Genomic DNA, 18,844 nt, shown 5'->3' on the forward strand with positions numbered 1-18,844 from the left:
TAATCTTCTGCAATTACATTTAAATTCCAGAGAGGAGGAACCTGAACCACAAATTGCTGAGTCTTAGTGTCGCATGGTCCACCAAATATAAAAACTACATAAACTAAAACCACTACATTTAACAAACATACAAAATTATTAAAAATAAAAAACAACAAAAACCAGAAAACAAACCAACATATAAAGCGCCAATAGCGCTGAGTAGGGGAACTCACCCCCTGCCTGGAGGGGGCAACTACCCATCCCGAACTGCCCATAAATAGGCATCTAACCATCTCAACCACCTTCACTTCTCCCAGCTAGAGCCAATCGCAAGCACAAGCTAAAAAGAATAAACACCCCATAGAATATCAATATGAATAAAAAACCCATTCTTTTATATAAAAAAAGGGGAATAAATACCCCACCCATCCTTTGGGATGTCCTAACTTAGAAATTTAAAATGTACATCTCAACCACCACCAGACATAGTTTGAACCAAATTATTATCAATCGAGGAAAAAAAAGGGGGAGAAACAAAGCTCCAACCGGATTTCCTCCATTTCTTTTACAGAATAATAAACGCATACCCAAGCAACGATATTTATACATACTACAATTGTTTAACTTAGGTTAGCTTGTCCATAAAGTCTCTTGCCTTCTCCGATGTGTCAAAGAGATGCATGGATCCATCTAAGGTGATCCGAAGCACTGCCGGATATCTCAGGGAGTCCTGAATCCCAAGCTCTTTTAATCTTCTCTTGACACACCATCATACGATTTTCGTTTCTGGATCACCGCCGCTGAAAAGTCCTGAAAAAAACATGATTTTAGACCCCTCGTAAATTAGGGCCTTTGGATCCTTCCCATGGAGTCTGGAAGCCTCCAGGACGCTCTCCTTTCCCGTTAATGATGGAATCACACCAGGAAAGGACGAGGGCATTGACCCAGAACCGACCTCCGTGCTGCGACCCGGTGAGCCCTCTCTATCTTCAATCCTCTCATGCCAGTCTCCAAGTCAAGGAATTTCGGAAGCCAATCTTCAACAAATTCCGCAGGCCACTCACCTTCCTTACCCTCAGGCCGACTGATGATCCGAATGTTTTTTCTCCTGCCCCTGTTTTCAAGATCATCCACTTGGTCACGCAAATTATGAACCTGCGTCTTCAGGGCTTGGATCTCTTCCTTGAATGAACTGGCATCAGCTTCCACCACTGTGACTCTGTGCTCCACTTCATTCGTCCTCTTCTCCAGGTCTTCCAGCTGCTGCTCATGCTTCTGCAGCATGAGGGAGACTGGAGCCAGCTTATCTTCAATCTGTTTCCCCAACATCTCGTCAGAGTAATCTGCTCTGAGGCTGCTGCAGGCTGAGCTGCAGGCCCGGCCTTAGATGCTCCTCCTCCCTTTTTAGGCATTTCTAGACAGCTGAAAATACAGGTAAGTCAATTTTTAAATGATTCTTGGGGCTCCACAATCTTTCCAACACCCCAAGAAATCCTGATGACCTGTGTTGGGTGGGATAAAGGACTGTCCTGCTCCTGCTGCGATGCGAAGCTCTGCAATGTGATCTTCTCAGATCGCCGCCATCTTAGATCCCCCCAATTGCAACATTTAAGAGGCATTTGGATGGGTATATGAATAGGAAGGGTTTGGAGAGGAATGGACCGGGTGCTGGCAGGTGGGATTAGATTGGGTTGGGATATCTGGTCGGCATGGACGGGTTGGAGTTGGACTGAAGGGTCTGTTTCCATGCTGTACATCTCTATGACTCTATGATTCTATGACTCTATTTTCCTCAATTGTAATTTAAGTTTTTCTACCTCGATTGCACTTGTTTATTTCCATTATAGACCGAAGTGTTTGAGTTAACTTCCTTATAATTTCAGTTTTACTTTTGTCCTTAGTTAAACCCAAGTCTAATTTCTTTGCTAATTATAAACGTATGGCCTTTTTCTTTCCTTCTAAACTTTTTTGGCAACTTTGCGAATCATCTTCAAATTCCAGAACCTTTTTCGCAATTTTCAGAGGCATTTCTCTCACTTTTAATTTAATCAACCACAAGTCACTAAAATGAAACAAATTGTCTCACCTACATTTTATTTAAAAGATCTAGAACACTAATCTACAAGTGTTTAAATCTGCTGGGATTTTTTGCTCCCCAAATCTATTCAAATCTGTCTGAACTAGTTTAAATCCCAGAGGAGCCCACAAATTGTTATGACACAGGGTAAACCCTCCTGGTTAATTTAAACCAGCAACACAGAAAAGATATACTCCATGCAGTAATCTGTGAAAACTTGAGGCCAAGAACTATTTCAAGTAAAGTTAACAACTTTATTTCTTAAAGTATAATGGAGAATAATTAACTAATAACTACTTACAACTCCTTTCTCTAACCTATCTTTTACCTTCCCCTTCTATAATACTAATTCCTGAAGAAGGGCTTATGCCCGAAACGTCGATTCTCCTGTTCCCTGGATGCTGCCTGACCTGCTGCGCTTTTCCAGCAACACATTTCCAGCTCTGATCTCCAGCATCTGCAGACCTCACTTTCTCCTTCTATAATACTAGTCCAGTAAAACCCCCAGATTAAGGTTTACTAAAAATTGAAATTTTCAAAACCAGGCAGATGTCGCATCTTCTCTTATATCTTCCTTGATCTTTTCTTCTTCTTGCAGATTTCACAGTTCACTGATCGATAAAGATACCTTTAAGAGAGCTATTCTCTGGGTGGTCTGCAGATGCTGGTGGTTTGGCAATTCTCCTCCCAATGAACAGTTTTCCCCAGTCTTATACGCCCAAAGCATTGGATTGTGTCATTGGCTTTTAAGATTGTCAATGTACTAAATTCAAACTTGATTGAAGTTTGGTATTTTTGGGGTATATTTTAAAGTGATTGGCCGAATTTGAATTTGTTTTATCCTCTCCTGGCAACCAGCTAAGCGAGTTGTTCAGCCAAATGTTACATTATATCTTGTTCAGAACACTTGGTGCTGTGTCGGGTAGTTCTGCTAGCTTTTAACTTTCTTAAAGGTGCAGTACACCCACATCTTCATAACAAATTCATCTCCATGCGAATTGAACAGTGAGTTCTTCTTCTAGATAGATAGATTGGTGAGATCATGGGCATGTATGCTTTTCTTCTTGTTGCTTCCCTTACCATCCGCCATAGACCCAGTCTAGTAACCATGTCCTTTGACATTCGAGCTAGGTGTAACATCAAGCAACTCTTGGCAGTGGATGTTGCAGTTCTCCACCAAGACTATATGCTGCACCCTTTCCACCCTTTGTTTCTTCTCAGTGGTGTTTGACATGGAGCAATACTGATTCATCAGTGGGAGGATGAGGATGGGAGCCAGGGGTCCCTCTAATAATTAACATCTTATTCATGTTTTACCTGATGCCATGAGACCTCTGCTAGGTATATCCTGCCGGTGGGACAGCACTTTACAACTGAGGTCTGATTCCATGTGTGTTTGGCTGTTGCTTCACTAGTCCGTAGAACACAATTAGGCATAAGCCTCCTAACAATACGAAGGAACACTTTTCAGGGTTGACAGAGCTGCATTTGTCCATGTCGTTTCCAGTGCCTAAATTGATACTGAGAGATATATTCAGTTTAATTCTTCTCAGACCTCATAGCAGCTTGTCACAACTGAATAGCTCGTTAGGCCATTTAAGTATCAATCTCATTGCTGCTGGTCTGGAGTCACGAGTGGGCCAGATCGATTCAGTGTGACTTTCCTGTGAAACTGCAATTAAAGCTTTTAAAAACAAAAGCATCAAAAGCCTGTTCAGAAAAGAACATTATACAGGCATACAATAAGCAATTAATGTGACGAGATGAAGTTTTTCCACAGAATGATAAAGCAGAATGTAGAAGATTTATTCTGCTTAAGTTGAAGAAAAAAAGCCATCAAAGAAGGATAGTGTGACCTGCTTCAAATTGTGTACAATTGTGTACAATCAGTAGTATCAATTGAACAAAGTGAGTCTGATCATTTTGATTGACTTGTACTTTACATGTTGAAATGAAACATCTTATGATTCAATCAAACTGCTACTTCACCTTGTGTTAAAATTCAGTCACCCTTAAGAAAGATTTAAAAAACACACGGGCAGAAGTTCCAACTGCAAGCAGATGCTACTGAAACAACCTATGTGTTATCTATTGTACATGTTATTATTGTAGTGCCGAGTAAAACGCTTTAAAAAACCCAATTAAGACCAAACCTGGGTCAGTTAGCTGGGAGGCTGGTTTGCAATGAGGCATAAAGCCCAACAGCATGGGTTCAATTCCTGCATCAGCTGAAGTTACCATGAAACACTATCCTTCTCAACCTCACCTGAGGCTTGGTGACCCTCAGGTTAAACCACCAACTACTGCAGTCATTTTGCTGTAATGAGAGAGCAGCCCCATAGTCCAGTATGACTATGGCACCTTTACCTTTACAACCTAATGAACTTTCTCTTGATTGCCTCTATTGTTGGTGTATTTTTCTTCAGATAGGGAGACCAAAACTATTCACAATATTCCAGGCAAGTTTGAGGAAATGTACCCTCAAGAGGTATGTAGAGCAGTTCTGAACTTTTAAAAGCTACTTGAATCAAATTGCTAAATTCAATATTCACAGCATTGACTGGATTTGCTTTATCAATGCATTCTCTTAGTTCCTCACAGCAGCTCATTAAATTATTGGTTTTCGTGCGCTTTTGCTAATCCTTGCCAGATCTCCTGAATTAATCCATTCAGGCAGAAATTTCTTCAGCTCTGTTTATGGGCCTGAAATATGCCCCATTGTGGTGTTATGACTCCAGCCTGAAATTTGGCTTTGCTTCTTATCAACATTGTCTGGTCGAGCTACAGGCAATTACTATGCCTTCACAGGTGGCTTACCCATTTACTCAGTGAACTTCAGGCCTTTACTTTACCAGTGGTAATGTGGGAATATGGAGAGACAAAAGGGGAGAGGTCAATATTCAGTAGCGTATGGCATTGGAGGAACATTCCTGTATTTTTGAAAATCAAACCACAATCTCCCCTTAAATTAGAATGTATGGTTTAGGTGACAACAGTTGTTGAAGACCCTGAGCAGAAAATTACAGCTTGTATGCATTCCAGAAAACCTAAACAATCAAGTCAGTTAGGAGTAGCCTGGATGCAGACTGTTGATCCCCAAAATATACCTCAGGTAGCTTATCTGTTTTCAACAATTTGCTAACTGATGGATCATTTTCTGATTTGTACCCTTCTCTCTTCTTGAACAGAGGTGTTCCTTATTAACAGGTCTCCTGTTAAAAGTTGAGATCTGCTTTACATATTTCTGGCATCAGTTGTGGTTTTCAACTCCTTCTCCATTACCTATCAATCTTATTTTTCTTCCCCTATATAAAGTACATACACTCAATCGATTTTCTTCGGTGCTTTTTAATCCGGTCACAAAACATGCCCATGTTAAATTGTATTTTCATTTCTTTATTTATCCAAGCATTTGTTGCACTTCATTTAGTTCTCATAAAAGTATGTAATTTACTCATGTTCTGTTTGAAAGTATTACCCATGTTCTATCTGTTGATTTTTCCCCAATTAACTAGTCTAGTTTTCTTTTTTTATTTCCTTCATATTTACTTTTTTCTAATCAATAGACAATAGGAGTAGGCCATTCAGCCCTTCGAGCCTGCACCGCCATTCAATATAATCATGGCTGATCATTCCTAATCAGTATCCTGTTCCAGCCTTATCTCCATAACCCTTGATTCCACTATCTTTGAGAGCTCTATCCAACTCTTTCTTAAATGAATCCAGAGAGTAGGCCTCCACTGCCCTCTGGGCCAGAGCATTCCACACAGCCACCACTCTCTGGGTGAAGAAGTTTCTCCTGAGCTCTGTCCTAATGGTCTACCCCGTATTTTTAAGCTGTGTCCTCTGGTTCGGCACTCACCCATCAGTGGAAATATGTTTCCTACTGCCAGAGTGTCCAATCCTTTCATAATCTTATACGTCTCAATCAGATGCCCTCTCAGTCTTCGAAACTCAAGGGTATACAAGCCCAGTTGCTTCAGTCTTTCAGTGTAAGGTAATCCTGCCATTCCAGGAATTGACCTCGTGAATCTACGCTGCACTCCCTCAATAGCCAGAATGTCTTTTCTCAAATTCGGAGACCAGAATTGCACACATTTGTGTGCTCCTTGTCTGTTCAACTCCTATCACAAATCTAATTAGATTATGGCGAAGCATATTTGAAAACTTCTTTTAAAGACTGAATATTACCTTAGAACACATCAACAATATCCAAACAATGGTCCTATGATTTATTACAGCTTTGGTTAGGCTCATCTGAGTAACAATATTTGTTGAAATCAGGTATCTGTCATTTCAGAACAAAGAGGACTTGGCTGCAGTGTTGCACAGCACACAGCTGTTTCTGTTCTGAGACACTACACATTACACAGTCTAACAGGCATACAGTTTGTGTGTAAACACGGATGTTATTACTGAACCATATGCAAAATTCAAGATGGTGATGATCATTATTCAGAGTACAGAAAAGTGATGCAATTTAATCATTTACCTTCATGGTTAATTTGTCTCAGAAGATGACTGTTACATTCAGCTTCTTCACAGAAACCGTTGCCTTCAGACTGTCATTGACAACAATGAATTTGTATGTGCTTTCCTACAGCTGGGATAGTGCGTCAGCTATGCTTTAATATTGATAGCAGTCACATTAAGCTACAATTGATCTGTCACTCTAAAGGAGAAGGCTTCACCGTGAGCCTCTCAAAAACAATACTGCCATTTATCATCCAATCACATTTCCTCTCCTGCTTTGCCACTCCCAGCCTGCTCTTAAGAACAAAAAGGAATAACTGGCAGGATTTGTGCTGCTGCAATGTGCTCCACTCAAAAAAAAATCCAATTACGTACAATCCCTATCACTCGGGCTCAACCATTCAGGTACCACATCAGTTGAAAGCATTCTTTATTAAATGTTTTCTAAATTGATGCAGACAACAAAAAGGGAAATCTTGCATTAAATAAATCACTAAACAAAGTTAGAGCTTTGAAAAATGCTGCAATCAGAAAAAGCAATTTAATCCGTGTGATATTGGGGATACAGTCCTGTCAACAAAGAAATACGAAGATTAACCAATGTGACAAATTATTTGTGCTCATGTCCTCATTGAAGTGAATGCAAGTCTTCCATTCTGGAAAGTTAGTTACGAATGTAAAATGACATGTAATTAGACTAGAACGGTGCCATTTTTGGGACTTGAGATGGTGATTTGTACCAGTTCATACTTGTTGTCAGGTCCTCCCTTCCCATTTACCAACCAGCAGTGTTTGTTCTCAGCAGGACCAGTGCTGCTGGCTACTCAATAGGGGACTAAGAACAGTGGAGAAAGTGAGGACTGCAGATGCTGGAGATCAGAGTCGAGAGTATGGTGCTGGAAAAGCACAGCAGGTCAGGCAGCATCCAAAGAGCAGGAGAATTGATGTTCCAGGCATATAGGGCTTAGTCGATTCTCTTGCTCTTCGGATGCTGCCTGACCTGCTGTGTTTTTCCAGCATCACACTCTTGACTAAATACAGTGCGCTGACAATACATAATATAGATACCCTGCTCCTCTTAACAGAGAGCTCCACTGAATCATAGGATGCTGTCAGTGAATGAAAATGCTGCAATTCTGACGGAGGGAAATAGGGCAGTGAAAGAGCTTCTACATTCACTGATGCGAGGCTCTTGGAACTACTCATGGAAGTGGACAAGAAGAGAGATGCCATGATTCTAGAGATCCCAGGATGTCCTCAGGGACTGTGAGCAAGTAGTCAGGAAGATCAATCTGGGATCTGGCCACAAAGATGTGACCACAAGAAGCCCCATGAATCTGCTTGAGGTCAGTAACTAGATTTTCACATCTCCCAAGTACCACAGCATAAACCTCTGGTACTGCTCTATGTCCCATGCTCTCATCACTCACCCATCAGTAGTTTTTGACCTTCAGGATCACACCTAAAATTCAGATACTCCATCTCACACATTGCAGTGATGCTTTCACATGATTCAAGCTGTTCGACACTGAAACACAATATTACACAATTACCACCATTCTGCTCTCTCTTTGCAGGACATGGTGGCACACAATGAAAAGGAAACAGAAGAGATCTATAACTCCAAATCTCCTGAGCCCTTTGGATAAGTTGATTCTCTGTATCATGGATAGTCTATGCATCAGACATCATTGAGAACGTTGAAGTGGAATGTTCAGTGCTTTAGAAAATAAAAGGTAGAGGAGCAAACAAGGCCTGTTGCTTAGTAACAGAATAACCTATGACACAGAGAGAAAGGTTCTTTTGACAGGTTAGAACCATCCAGCATATCAGTGAGTAAGTGACAGAGAAGTAGGTGTTTCAGGCAAAGGCATAGAACATCAATTGTGTAATTTAGCACTGTCCAAAATAGTCAGGGTCAGAAAGCAGTCATCCTAGGTTGCTTAGAAGTTAGTTAAAAAAACACACAACACCAGGTTATAGTCCAACAGGTTTATTTGGAAGCACTAGCTTTCAGAGCACTGCTCCTTTGTCAGGTATGGTCCGAAAGCTCGTACTTCCAAATAAACCTTTTGGATTATAACCTGATGTTGTGTGATTTTTAACTTTGTCCACCCCAGTCCAACACTGGCACCTCCACATCATACTTCGAAGTTAGAAAGACTAAAGCTCCAGAAAGAGAAGACTTTTAAGTGTGAGAAAGATAAACATCTTACAAGGCTGTTGAAGGCATTTGTTTAAATGATACATGTGAAGTAGTAAGGGGTCTGTGTTAGCAGTTTGTATAAGGGTCTCATGAACAGGTACATTAACTAAAGCAAACAGCATTGAGTCAATACAAAGCTTTTCAGAAAGTGTTAAGACCAACTGTGGCAACTGAAGAAGGAACTTTAAAATGGAAAAAGGATGACATTTTCTGTGAGGTTTGAGTGTTATAAGAAGCTGTTGATGGGAAAGTGGTTGGCTGAATTTTTATTTCTGGTATTTGTAATAAGGCCATTTTAAATAGTTCTTATATGGTATAATTTCTTTCTTCTTTTTGTGCATAACAATGTTTAATGTTCATTTGTTAAAAGTACTCTAGTGAATATATTCTGTCTGACCAAGTTGGCAAACAAATTTCAAAAGTAAAATTAATGCTTGTCAAGCTAGATTTCACTCTGGAATCTAACTTGATCAGTATTACCATCAACTGGGATGATAACAGCAGCACTTCCAATCTTTCAGGGTGTTGTGATTATAACAAGGGAACCATGTTCAATCAGGGAGCACAGGCTAACCGATATAAACAGAGATGTTAGAGGTTCAGTTCACTCTGGGCTCTGAGGAAGTTGGAAGAGTGTCAAGGATTCTCCATGTGTAAATAACGGGTGTCTTGGTGACAGAATACCTGCATCTGTGGAGTTATTTCACAGGGTATCCTAGCAGCCAATTTATTGTTCATGTCACCCAGATTCACATAGATAAATCTACCTTCCATCTTAGGAGGAGACAGGGATGTGGGAGGAGTTGGAAAGGTACTGATACCAATTGGTACTTAGATTGGACTTAGTGTCCTTCACAATTTGGATTGAGCTAACACTAAATTGTCAATAACATTGAGAGAGCCCATAGTGATAGTTGATGTTAAAAATGGAAAGAGGTCTGCTGTAGCAGTTTTATTCAGTCAGGCTTCATCGTTGACCATCACTACTCATCTGCACCCCATACATTATGTTGGAAAGGGTTAAAGAGTCAAATCCATGTAATCTGATGCAACAGCTTGTGCTTGTATCTGCAACTATTTTTATGAAGGTAAATCATGGGGCATCCAAATTTCCTGCAAAGGACAGACAGAGCACTTATTAACATATTTAAATATGGCTAATCCAGTGTTCCCTGTTTGAAATGAATTCATGTTCATGTATTTCTCACATTTGAGAAAGTTCAGATAGTGAAATTGAGCTGGATGTATCTGGCTCCCCACTGTTAGCAGCTCTTTCAGTATTTCTTACAGGTCAGGAACTTCTGGCTTTAAGAGTTAGATTAGATTAGATTAGATTACATTACAGTGTGGAAACAGGCCCTTCGGCCCAACAAGTCCACACCGATTCACCGAAGCGCAACCCACCCATACCCCTACATTTACCTCTTACCCTAACACTACGGGCAATTTAGCATGGCCAATTCACCTGACCTGCACATCTTTGGACTGTGGGAGGAAACCGGAGCACCCAGAGGAAACCCGTGCAGACACGGGGAGAACATGCAAACTCCACACAGTCAGTCGCCTGAGGCGGGAATTGAACCCGGGTCTCAGGCGCTGTGAGGCAGCAGTGCTAACCACTGTGCCACCGTGCCGCCCACTAACAGTTCTTTCACAGGCCTCACAAACTAAAGCCGATTGCTAACTGGAGAATCTCACAGATTCACTATCCATGTTAAAGAAATTCCTACTCATTTCTGCCTTCACCAGGCAATTGTTTCTCCACGATCAGACCCATTATTCCTTGATTCACACAGGAAGAAACAACTTCTCTGCATCTACTCTGTTAAGATCCCCAAGAAGTTTATACATTTCAATAAGCCTTTATCTTATTCTTCTAAACTCCAATGGCTACAAACTCAACCTACTTAACTTTTCATAATTAAATTCCTCTGGTGAACTTTCTCCAGACTGCCTCAAATGTCAATATAACCTTCCATAGATAGGATGCCAAAAGTGATTCACAGTATTCCAGGCTCTTTCATTTGAACTTTATTTTATTTCTTCTTTATTCTTTTCTCAATTAATTCAATCTTATTTTCCTACTCCTTCTGTATCCAATTCTACATGAGTTCACTCTCCTCTAATCTTTCTCTGTTTATTTTTCAATCGTTAAATCTCACTGAGTTAAGACTTTTGTTTCTGCCATTCTCTAAGTATTCAGTTGTCTCGTTACCCTCACTTAAACTGTAACTTTATGAGAGTTTGAATTGAAGAATGAGGAAAACGTCTCAATTGCCAGGTTTAAAGATGATTTGGTCCATAATGGTCAATACACTACACATGGAAGCATTTGAAAATTGTAGTGCATTCTCTTTTAAATGTAAAAATTCAAGAGGTCAAATATTTCAATTCCAGGATAGACATTTATCAGACTTAATTTCTACATTCAGTAATCAGATCCTTAAATGTTGGCAAATTATTATGTGGATTTCACTCCAGCATCTACATGTCATTCTTGGATCACTGAATTAGGTAGCTAGTTTCATTAAATACCCAAGAATACGTTGATCACATCATCTTCTTTTGAGAGTTTCACTTCAAAGTGAAATTCTTGTTAAAGTTTAATTTTTAACCAGCACCTTTCATGCAAGTTTGGTTTTTCACTCTTCACTCTGACGATAGGCAATTTTGTCCATTACGTTTTAGAGGATCTCCACTAATCCTAAATTTCAGTGGAAAAAAAGCCTCCAAAAATCTCTGAGAATTTGCAAGTGTAAAGAACAGTGAGTATCACTTTATCTGGTGAATTCCAATTGCCAGCTATTACTATTAAAAGTAAAACCAAAGTATTGAGATAATATTTGCACTTTCCCAATTATAACATTTCCACCTGGGAAGCTCAAACTTGAAATAAGAGAAATTCAATTTCTGCCTTGACCTTTCCTTTTGACAAGTATTAGAGACATTTTATTGTCAGAATGTAATAAGATATCACCTACCTCAGCTTGGGTGGGCATGTTGCCACCAGTTGGTGGTATGCTGGGCTTGGAGGCATTACTGGAATCTATATAGTGATTGTTTTGTTCCGACCCCAGAGTTCTGCCTTCTATCAGTGAGGAAATGGAAGGTGAGGATGACGAGGAGGAGGAGGGGGAAAATTGGGAAGCGGTAGTCTCAATCGGTGTACTAATTAATTGCTCAACACTTTTGCTGCAAGATACGGGCTGCAACTTAGACTTTATTTCATTATTGCTTTCAGTAAGAGAATGCTCTGACTGTGACCTCCTCGGACTGGACCGATTTAAACAAGAGATTCTTTCTGCTGCTGTATCGGGTAATTTTACAGGATTCTGTAAAAGTGATGGAACATGTTTCTCTGGGGCTGTGCTTTCTGGAGCATGATTACAAGAGTGATGGCCAGAAGAGGATTTACCATCAAGCTCATCTCCTATGACATTATCGATTGTCTCTAAATCAATTCGTTGCTGTTGCATCTCTGCTTGTTTCAGGCCACTCTGTCTACCTGTATTTGATGATTGATTTTCTGGTTCTTCAGAATGACAAGAATATAAAGATTTGTCTTGCAAAGAACGAAAAGAAACATTCTCTGTAGGATCACCCTGTTCTGTTAGGAGATGCCTAGATTTTTCTTTAGCATTACTGATGCAGCATTCAGAACTCTGGTTAGGTGTGAATCCAGGACATGGACTGTTTTTGCTTATATTCCTCATTTCAGGTCCGTCATCGTGACCATAGGAGTCCTGTCTATTAAAATCCTCCCTTCTTTCACTATAGTTTCTTAGGTTTCCTCTCAGATTCTCAGTGCTGTTCTTTTGACTCTGTTGCAGGTTTCCCAATGTTGCTGAACCAAATCCTGGGGAGACTGCTGGGCTATCAGGCATCTCTTTCAAAGCAATCTTCTGGGATGCTGCCATAATCACATAAGATGTTGCCTGATAATTCTCTTGTGTCTAAGAGAAAAAAAAGTTTAAATTGTTTGATAGTTTAAAACAAAAATAAAATTAATCTTCCAACATTGAACATATTCCATTGGAGGTAACTAGTTTAGAAAAGATGATTGATCCAGAAAACAACATGACAGATGTAAAAACAGCAGAACTGGATTCAGGAAAGGTGATATGCTAGGCAGTCACAATATTGAATATTGGTAAAATCTTTACATTGTTTAAAACCTAAATCCAGTCTCATCCAGGAAAAATAGTTTGCTGTTTTGTTAATTTGTTCCATTATTTTTTCACTAGAAATGAGACCTAAAGAAATCTTTCTGTAGAGATTAGCAAGTCAACTGCCTAAGAAAACTAACAATTTTTCTTTAATCATATTACTTATACATCAATTCCTGTGGATGTCATTAAGAATCATAGAATCCCAGAATCCCTGCATTGTAGAAGCAGGCTGTTCAGCCCATCGAGTCAACACCAACCCTCTGAAGAGCATCCTACTCGCCTACCCTGCAATTCCCAGCGCTAATCCACCTAACCTGATGTGGAGGTGTTGGTGTTGGACTGAGGTGGACAAAGTTAAAAATCACAACATCTGGTTACAGTCCAACGGGTTTATTTGAAAATATAAGTTTGTACTTTCAAATATACCTGTTGGACTACAACCTGATGTTGTGTGATTTTAAACTTTGTCCACTTAACATGCACATCCCTGGACACAATGGGTAAATTACCATGGCTAATCCACCTAACCTGCACATTTTTAGACTTAAACTTTGTTTTAAAATAGTTTCCTAAAATATGAAATACTAAACTTGAACACACCTGTATAGTAGAGACCCAGACGTTGTTACTTCATTGGTTATGCTTTCAAGGTCTTTTAGGTTTGACTAAATATGAACTTACCTTAAGACTTGTATTTTCTCCAAATACAGTGTTGGCTGGTAAAGAAATAACTGCTTAACACTGTACGTCTAAACAGCAGCTGAACTATTACTCAAAGGGTTAGGGACTTTTAATTTTCTCTGTTGCTACTTAGCTACACAGCAGCGATAGGCTCTCTTCAATTTCCGTTTCCCTTGAGACAATGCCAGGTATTGGTTTACAGTGTTCCATTCCCTTTTATTACATTGTCAGTTACAGTGAAAGCAGCACAGGTCTGTTGATGAGCTTTCCCAGCCTTTAAAGTTTCTGTGGGCAACAGATTTGTAAACAACGTGGCAAGCTTGAACTTGTCGGCTTGATTGAGTGCCTCATGAGCCTACCAACTACTGACTGATACCATTCTATGATTAATCCATTTTATTGAATATTATTTTACACAAGGACCTCATTGCAGTGATGGGGATGAAACTTGTGCTCACTCCCTAATCAAATGTTAAGTTTATATTCTATTTAACAAATTCCACTTGATTGTCATGCATCACAAACCTCATATTTGTAATTAAGCTCAGAATATAGTTTTATTACGTCAGGGAATGAGGCATTGCTGGCTAAGATAGAATTTGTTGTCTGCCCATGAAAAGGTAGTCGAGAGCTGGTGCCTTAAATGGCTGAAGACCTTCAGATGAAGGGGCATTCACATTGCGCTTACAAAAGGAGTCCCAAAATTTTGACTCAGTGACAGTAAGTCAGGATGGTATATGATTTGAAGGGAATATATAGATAGTGGTGTTCGCACACAGAGAATTTAAGATATTGACATACAATCACCGATTTTTAAGCAGAGGTGATCCCCATGTTCCTCTTTGAAATAGATATCCATTAGTTTTAACCTCCAGTCCTTTTCCTCATAAATAAACAGTTTTTACCCCTCAACTAATTACATAATTTCCTTTTTAAAGTAAATTTGCTTCCAAGTAATCCTTCATTTTGCAAGGAAAAAATGTCTCATATTGCCTCCAATTGCATTCCTAATTACCTTATACAAATGTTCTTTGATTACAACACTTCTGACACTGAAATCGATTTCTATTTCTGTGGGTGTTGCTCAACAAACACATTTTGTCAAAAGGTTTTGTCTTGCAAACATCCGGGAAAGAATACCAAAACATGAGGAAAACCAATATTTATTTATTTTCCCCCCCTTCGCCCCCAGACTACCACCTAACTTTATTCCCCCGCACCCATGTTATGTGTGTGCAGGTGTGAGACACAGTGAGAGACACAAGGGGCACAAATCTTTATTCAGTTTCCACCACCAAGAAGAAAAGAAACACCCGAGTGGCCAGTGACAAGCAGTGCTTTTCACATCAAAGGGCAATGCAGTGTGATCAAACAGTGAAGGGAAGGGCAGGGATTAAATCAAAATAGAGTTGGAGGGGAAAATAATGCATTCCGCTTCCTGCTGCGCCCACTTCTCCCTGAACAGCTCAAGAAAGCCAATATTTGTTCTGCATGGTTGGAAATTAGACTCTGATTGGTACAGGCATTGCCAAACAGGATGCATATATTAGTGGTGATTGACTGTTAATTTCATACTTTGTTTACTGTTAAACATGATAGGATGACACTGATTGATTAGTGAGAAATGAACCTGCAAATAGATGTAAACTAATTTATTAAGTTGAAACAGGAATAGTGCATGTACATGTTCTATCTGCAAAGAGCACTGCCTCACATATTAATATATGTAGCTTCTTGTATCTCCAAGTGCACCACAATGCAAGACCAACTGACAATACTAAATTGCTTGTCAGCATAAAGCTTTTCATGTTTAGCATTATCCAACTAATATCCAATTGCAAATCATATTTATCTTGGAACAGTGTTGCAAGTTATACAAACACAGGTTGGATGCATATGGTATTTTGCTTGTTGTGAACAGCCAAATAGACATATTGTTTGATACAATCTGCCAGTCTTTGGAGCATACTACCTACAAACCTGGTAGCAAACCAGCGATGAAAATCAGATATCGCATAAATCATTTGTGTGATCAGCAAAATGTCTTTTAGGTTTAATAGCAGCATCCTCTTAATGGTGAGCATCACTCATATTGCTAACCCATAGTAGCAGCATGAAACAGTTAGCTTTAATGTTGCTCAAACTTAATATACCTTTCCCTTCCCTGGTAATCTGCTCACCCCTTCAATAATTAAATACTGAGCAAGAAGATGCATTTCAAACATGCTCTGTACTTCAGCGAAATCAAGGCTAATATGTTTGTGTTTTGAATTTCACATTACCAATGACCAACATCCCCTGACAATTTTTGATTTCCTTACCTAAGAATCTGTTTCCTTCAACCTTGAAAATTTTTAATAACCTCCCGTCCAGCACGTGCTGAGGAAGAATTATAGAATTGCATAATTCTGACAGAGAAAAAACATTCTCTTCATCTCTGCCCTAAATAAGCAATCCTGAATTTTCTAAATATGGCCTACTGCTTCTGGATTTATTGATAGAAGGAAATATGCTTTTCAAGTCCACTATGTCAAGACTGTTCACAATTTTATATATTTCAATCAAGTCACACCTCACTCTTTTAAACTTCGGTGAAAACAAACCCAATCAGTCCAACTTTCTCTCAACAACCCAGTCATTCCAGATTTTAATCTGATAAACCTTTTTGAACCATCTCCAATGTATTTACATCCTTTCTTAAATAAGATCAAAACTGTACCCTGTATTCAAGATATTCTTCACCAATACCCTATTTCACTGACTTTTATGTTTGATTCCCCTAGTAATCAAGAATAGCATTCCATAAGCCTTCATTACTTACACAAACCCATGTACTTGGGTTTTATGAAAACTGAGAAAACTGTGGATGCTATGAATCAGAAACAAAAATAGAAATTGCTGGAAAAGCTCAGCAGATCTGGCAGCATCTGTGGAGAAAAATCAGAGTTAACGTTTCAGGTCAAGTGACTTTTCCTCATACCCTTTTGAAGGATCTGAGGAAGAGTCACTCAACCTGAAATGTTAACTCTGATTTCTCTCCACAGATGCTGCTAGACCTGCTGGTGCTGTTCCAGCAATTTCTATTTTTGTTTCTTACCTTTAATGACTCAGACTAAAATCCCTGGATGCCTCGAAATCTCAGAATCTACAGTCAATGTTAGTTTAAGTAATAACCTGTTTTGTTTATTCTTCATGTCTAAGTCAACAATTTCACTTTTCCCACATTCTACTCCATCTTGCCCACTTACTCAACGAAGGCCACAGGTTAGATTCCTGCAGGATTCAGTCTATCTCACTCACTTATCCCGTTTATATTACTTTGCAGGAAAATAGTGAGGACTGCAGATGCTGGAGATAAGAGTTGAGAGTGTGGTACTGGAAAAGCAGTCAGGTCTTCATCCTGATGAAGGGCTTATGCCTGAAACGTCAATTCTCCTGCTCCTTGGATGCTGCCTGACCTGCTGTGCTTTTGCAGCACCACACTCTTGACTATATTGTTCTGCTCTCCAGTCATTAGGGTGGCACAGTGGTTAGCACTGCTGCCTCACAGCGCCAGAGACCCGGGTTCAATTCCTGCCTCAGGTAACTCTGTGTGGAGTTTGCACATTCTCCCCGTGTCTGCGTGGGTTTCCTCCAGGTGCTCCAGTTTCCTCCCACAATCCAAAAAAAATGTGCAGGTTAGGTGAATTGGCATGCTAAATTGCCCGCAGTGTTAGGTGAAGGGGTAAATGTAGGGGCATGGGGCTGGGTGGGTTGCGCTTCGGCAGGTCGGTGTGGACTTGTTGGGCTGAAGGGACTGTTTCCACACTAAGTAATCTAATCCTCACCACTTGCCTTTCCAGTAATTTTGTGTCATCCACAAAGTTGGCTATGTACGTTTTACTTTCCACATCCAAGTCAGTAATATATATTGTAAATTATGCCCCCTGCATTGGTTCTTGTGACATTCCACTCGTTGCAGGGTTTGATTCCTGAAAATGCCTCCTTTATTCCAATTCTTTGTCTTCTACTAATTAGCCAATCCTCTAATCATGTTGATATACTAAATCCAACATCATAGGCTCTTATCAAGTACCTTATCAAACACCTTCTGAAAATTCAAAATATATTCCATCCACTTCTTCCTCTTTATCTATCCTGTTTGCTCTCTGGAACCAGCTGAGATGCATTTGGTAGATTTACTGCCATCAATTCTTCTTCTTGGTATTAATTTGAGCTGACATCAAATGCGGAAGGATGTCCACATGAGGTCTTCAGCAAACGTTAGGCTCAGTCTTAATTAACCAGAAATATTTCTACAAGCTATTTAATATTATGTGAGATATATAATTATTTTGTCAGACATTGGCCTCAAATTAAGTAGGCATATAGTACTATTCCTGAGACTTTTAGGTACACATGAGACTACACTCAATCATGGGTTATCTGCTCCCAGCAACAGTTGTTCATATTGGAAGGCAGTTCCATTGGGATGTCACTGAGTCAGTCTTGGCAGACAAAATGTTTTGTCCAAATGTAGAAAATGAATCAATTCAATTTCTCCAACAAATCACACTTAACATCAGTTCAGATAAATGGATGGTTTAGAGTATCTAAGATAGAGTTAAATTTCCTTTTTTACTAGTTGCAGCACCCATGGGTTTCTTGAATGATGCAAATATAAACTTTTTGCAAGATAGCACATTCTTTGTGCGTGTAGAGGAATGCTTTAACCCTGCTACATTCATTATAAATTAACATACTGGCACAATTCAATTAAAAAAAATTAATCTAATCATGAGGACAATAAAATACTTCAGAAAACAATGAGCACATAGACAAAATTTTAAAAAGCCTATCTGTTGTGGCATTGTACACAAGAATGAAGTACACTGGAATATTTTATTTTGATTCCAAAATGAGCTGTTAAAACAACACAGCAGAAACTGACAGTATAATGAAACTTTAGCTGAAATGAAATAAAGAAATTAAATTACAACTTGCTGCTTTGATTTGGAGAATAAACAAAAAATACAAAATAAAAAATATAACACTGACAAAAAGGAATTCATAATTCTCCTTGTGACAAAGTTTATGGAAATGAAATATTTAATAATATTATGAACATAAATGTCAAAATCTAAGAAGACAAATTAAGCCAGATTTTAAGTAGCACATTTGCTTTTACAGCCACAGAAATGTGCCTTTTCAACCATGTTGAGTAGAGATTATGATTTCCATTAACAGCAAAATTGTGAAATGAATAACACAGAAGTG

At 39.2% G+C, this 18,844-nt stretch overlaps 2 protein-coding genes across 2 annotated transcripts in view; both read right to left on the reverse strand.

The window, feature by feature from the left end:
• The window catches only part of LOC122555492 (centrosome-associated protein 350-like), a 60,922-nt gene extending 54,116 nt beyond the window's left edge, over positions 1-6,806 (reverse strand). Inside the window, exon 1 of the mRNA XM_043701517.1 lies at positions 6,552-6,806. Coding sequence (XP_043557452.1) covers positions 6,552-6,557 — 6 coding nt within the window. The 5' untranslated portion in view covers positions 6,558-6,806. The remainder of the gene's footprint in view (positions 1-6,551) is intronic.
• Positions 6,807-11,641: 4,835 nt separating this feature from the next.
• On the reverse strand, positions 11,642-13,672 carry LOC122555493. Its single transcript, XM_043701518.1, has 2 exons — positions 13,589-13,672; positions 11,642-12,691 (listed from the first exon to the last, which is right to left on the reverse strand). Exon 2 carries the CDS (start codon positions 12,653-12,655, stop codon positions 11,642-11,644), a length of 1,014 nt encoding a protein of 337 aa, XP_043557453.1. The 5' UTR covers positions 12,656-12,691; positions 13,589-13,672.
• Positions 13,673-18,844: the final 5,172 nt, after the last annotated feature.

This window comes from Chiloscyllium plagiosum, chromosome 12, assembly GCF_004010195.1.
Source record: "Chiloscyllium plagiosum isolate BGI_BamShark_2017 chromosome 12, ASM401019v2, whole genome shotgun sequence".
Taxonomy (NCBI): domain Eukaryota; kingdom Metazoa; phylum Chordata; class Chondrichthyes; order Orectolobiformes; family Hemiscylliidae; genus Chiloscyllium; species Chiloscyllium plagiosum.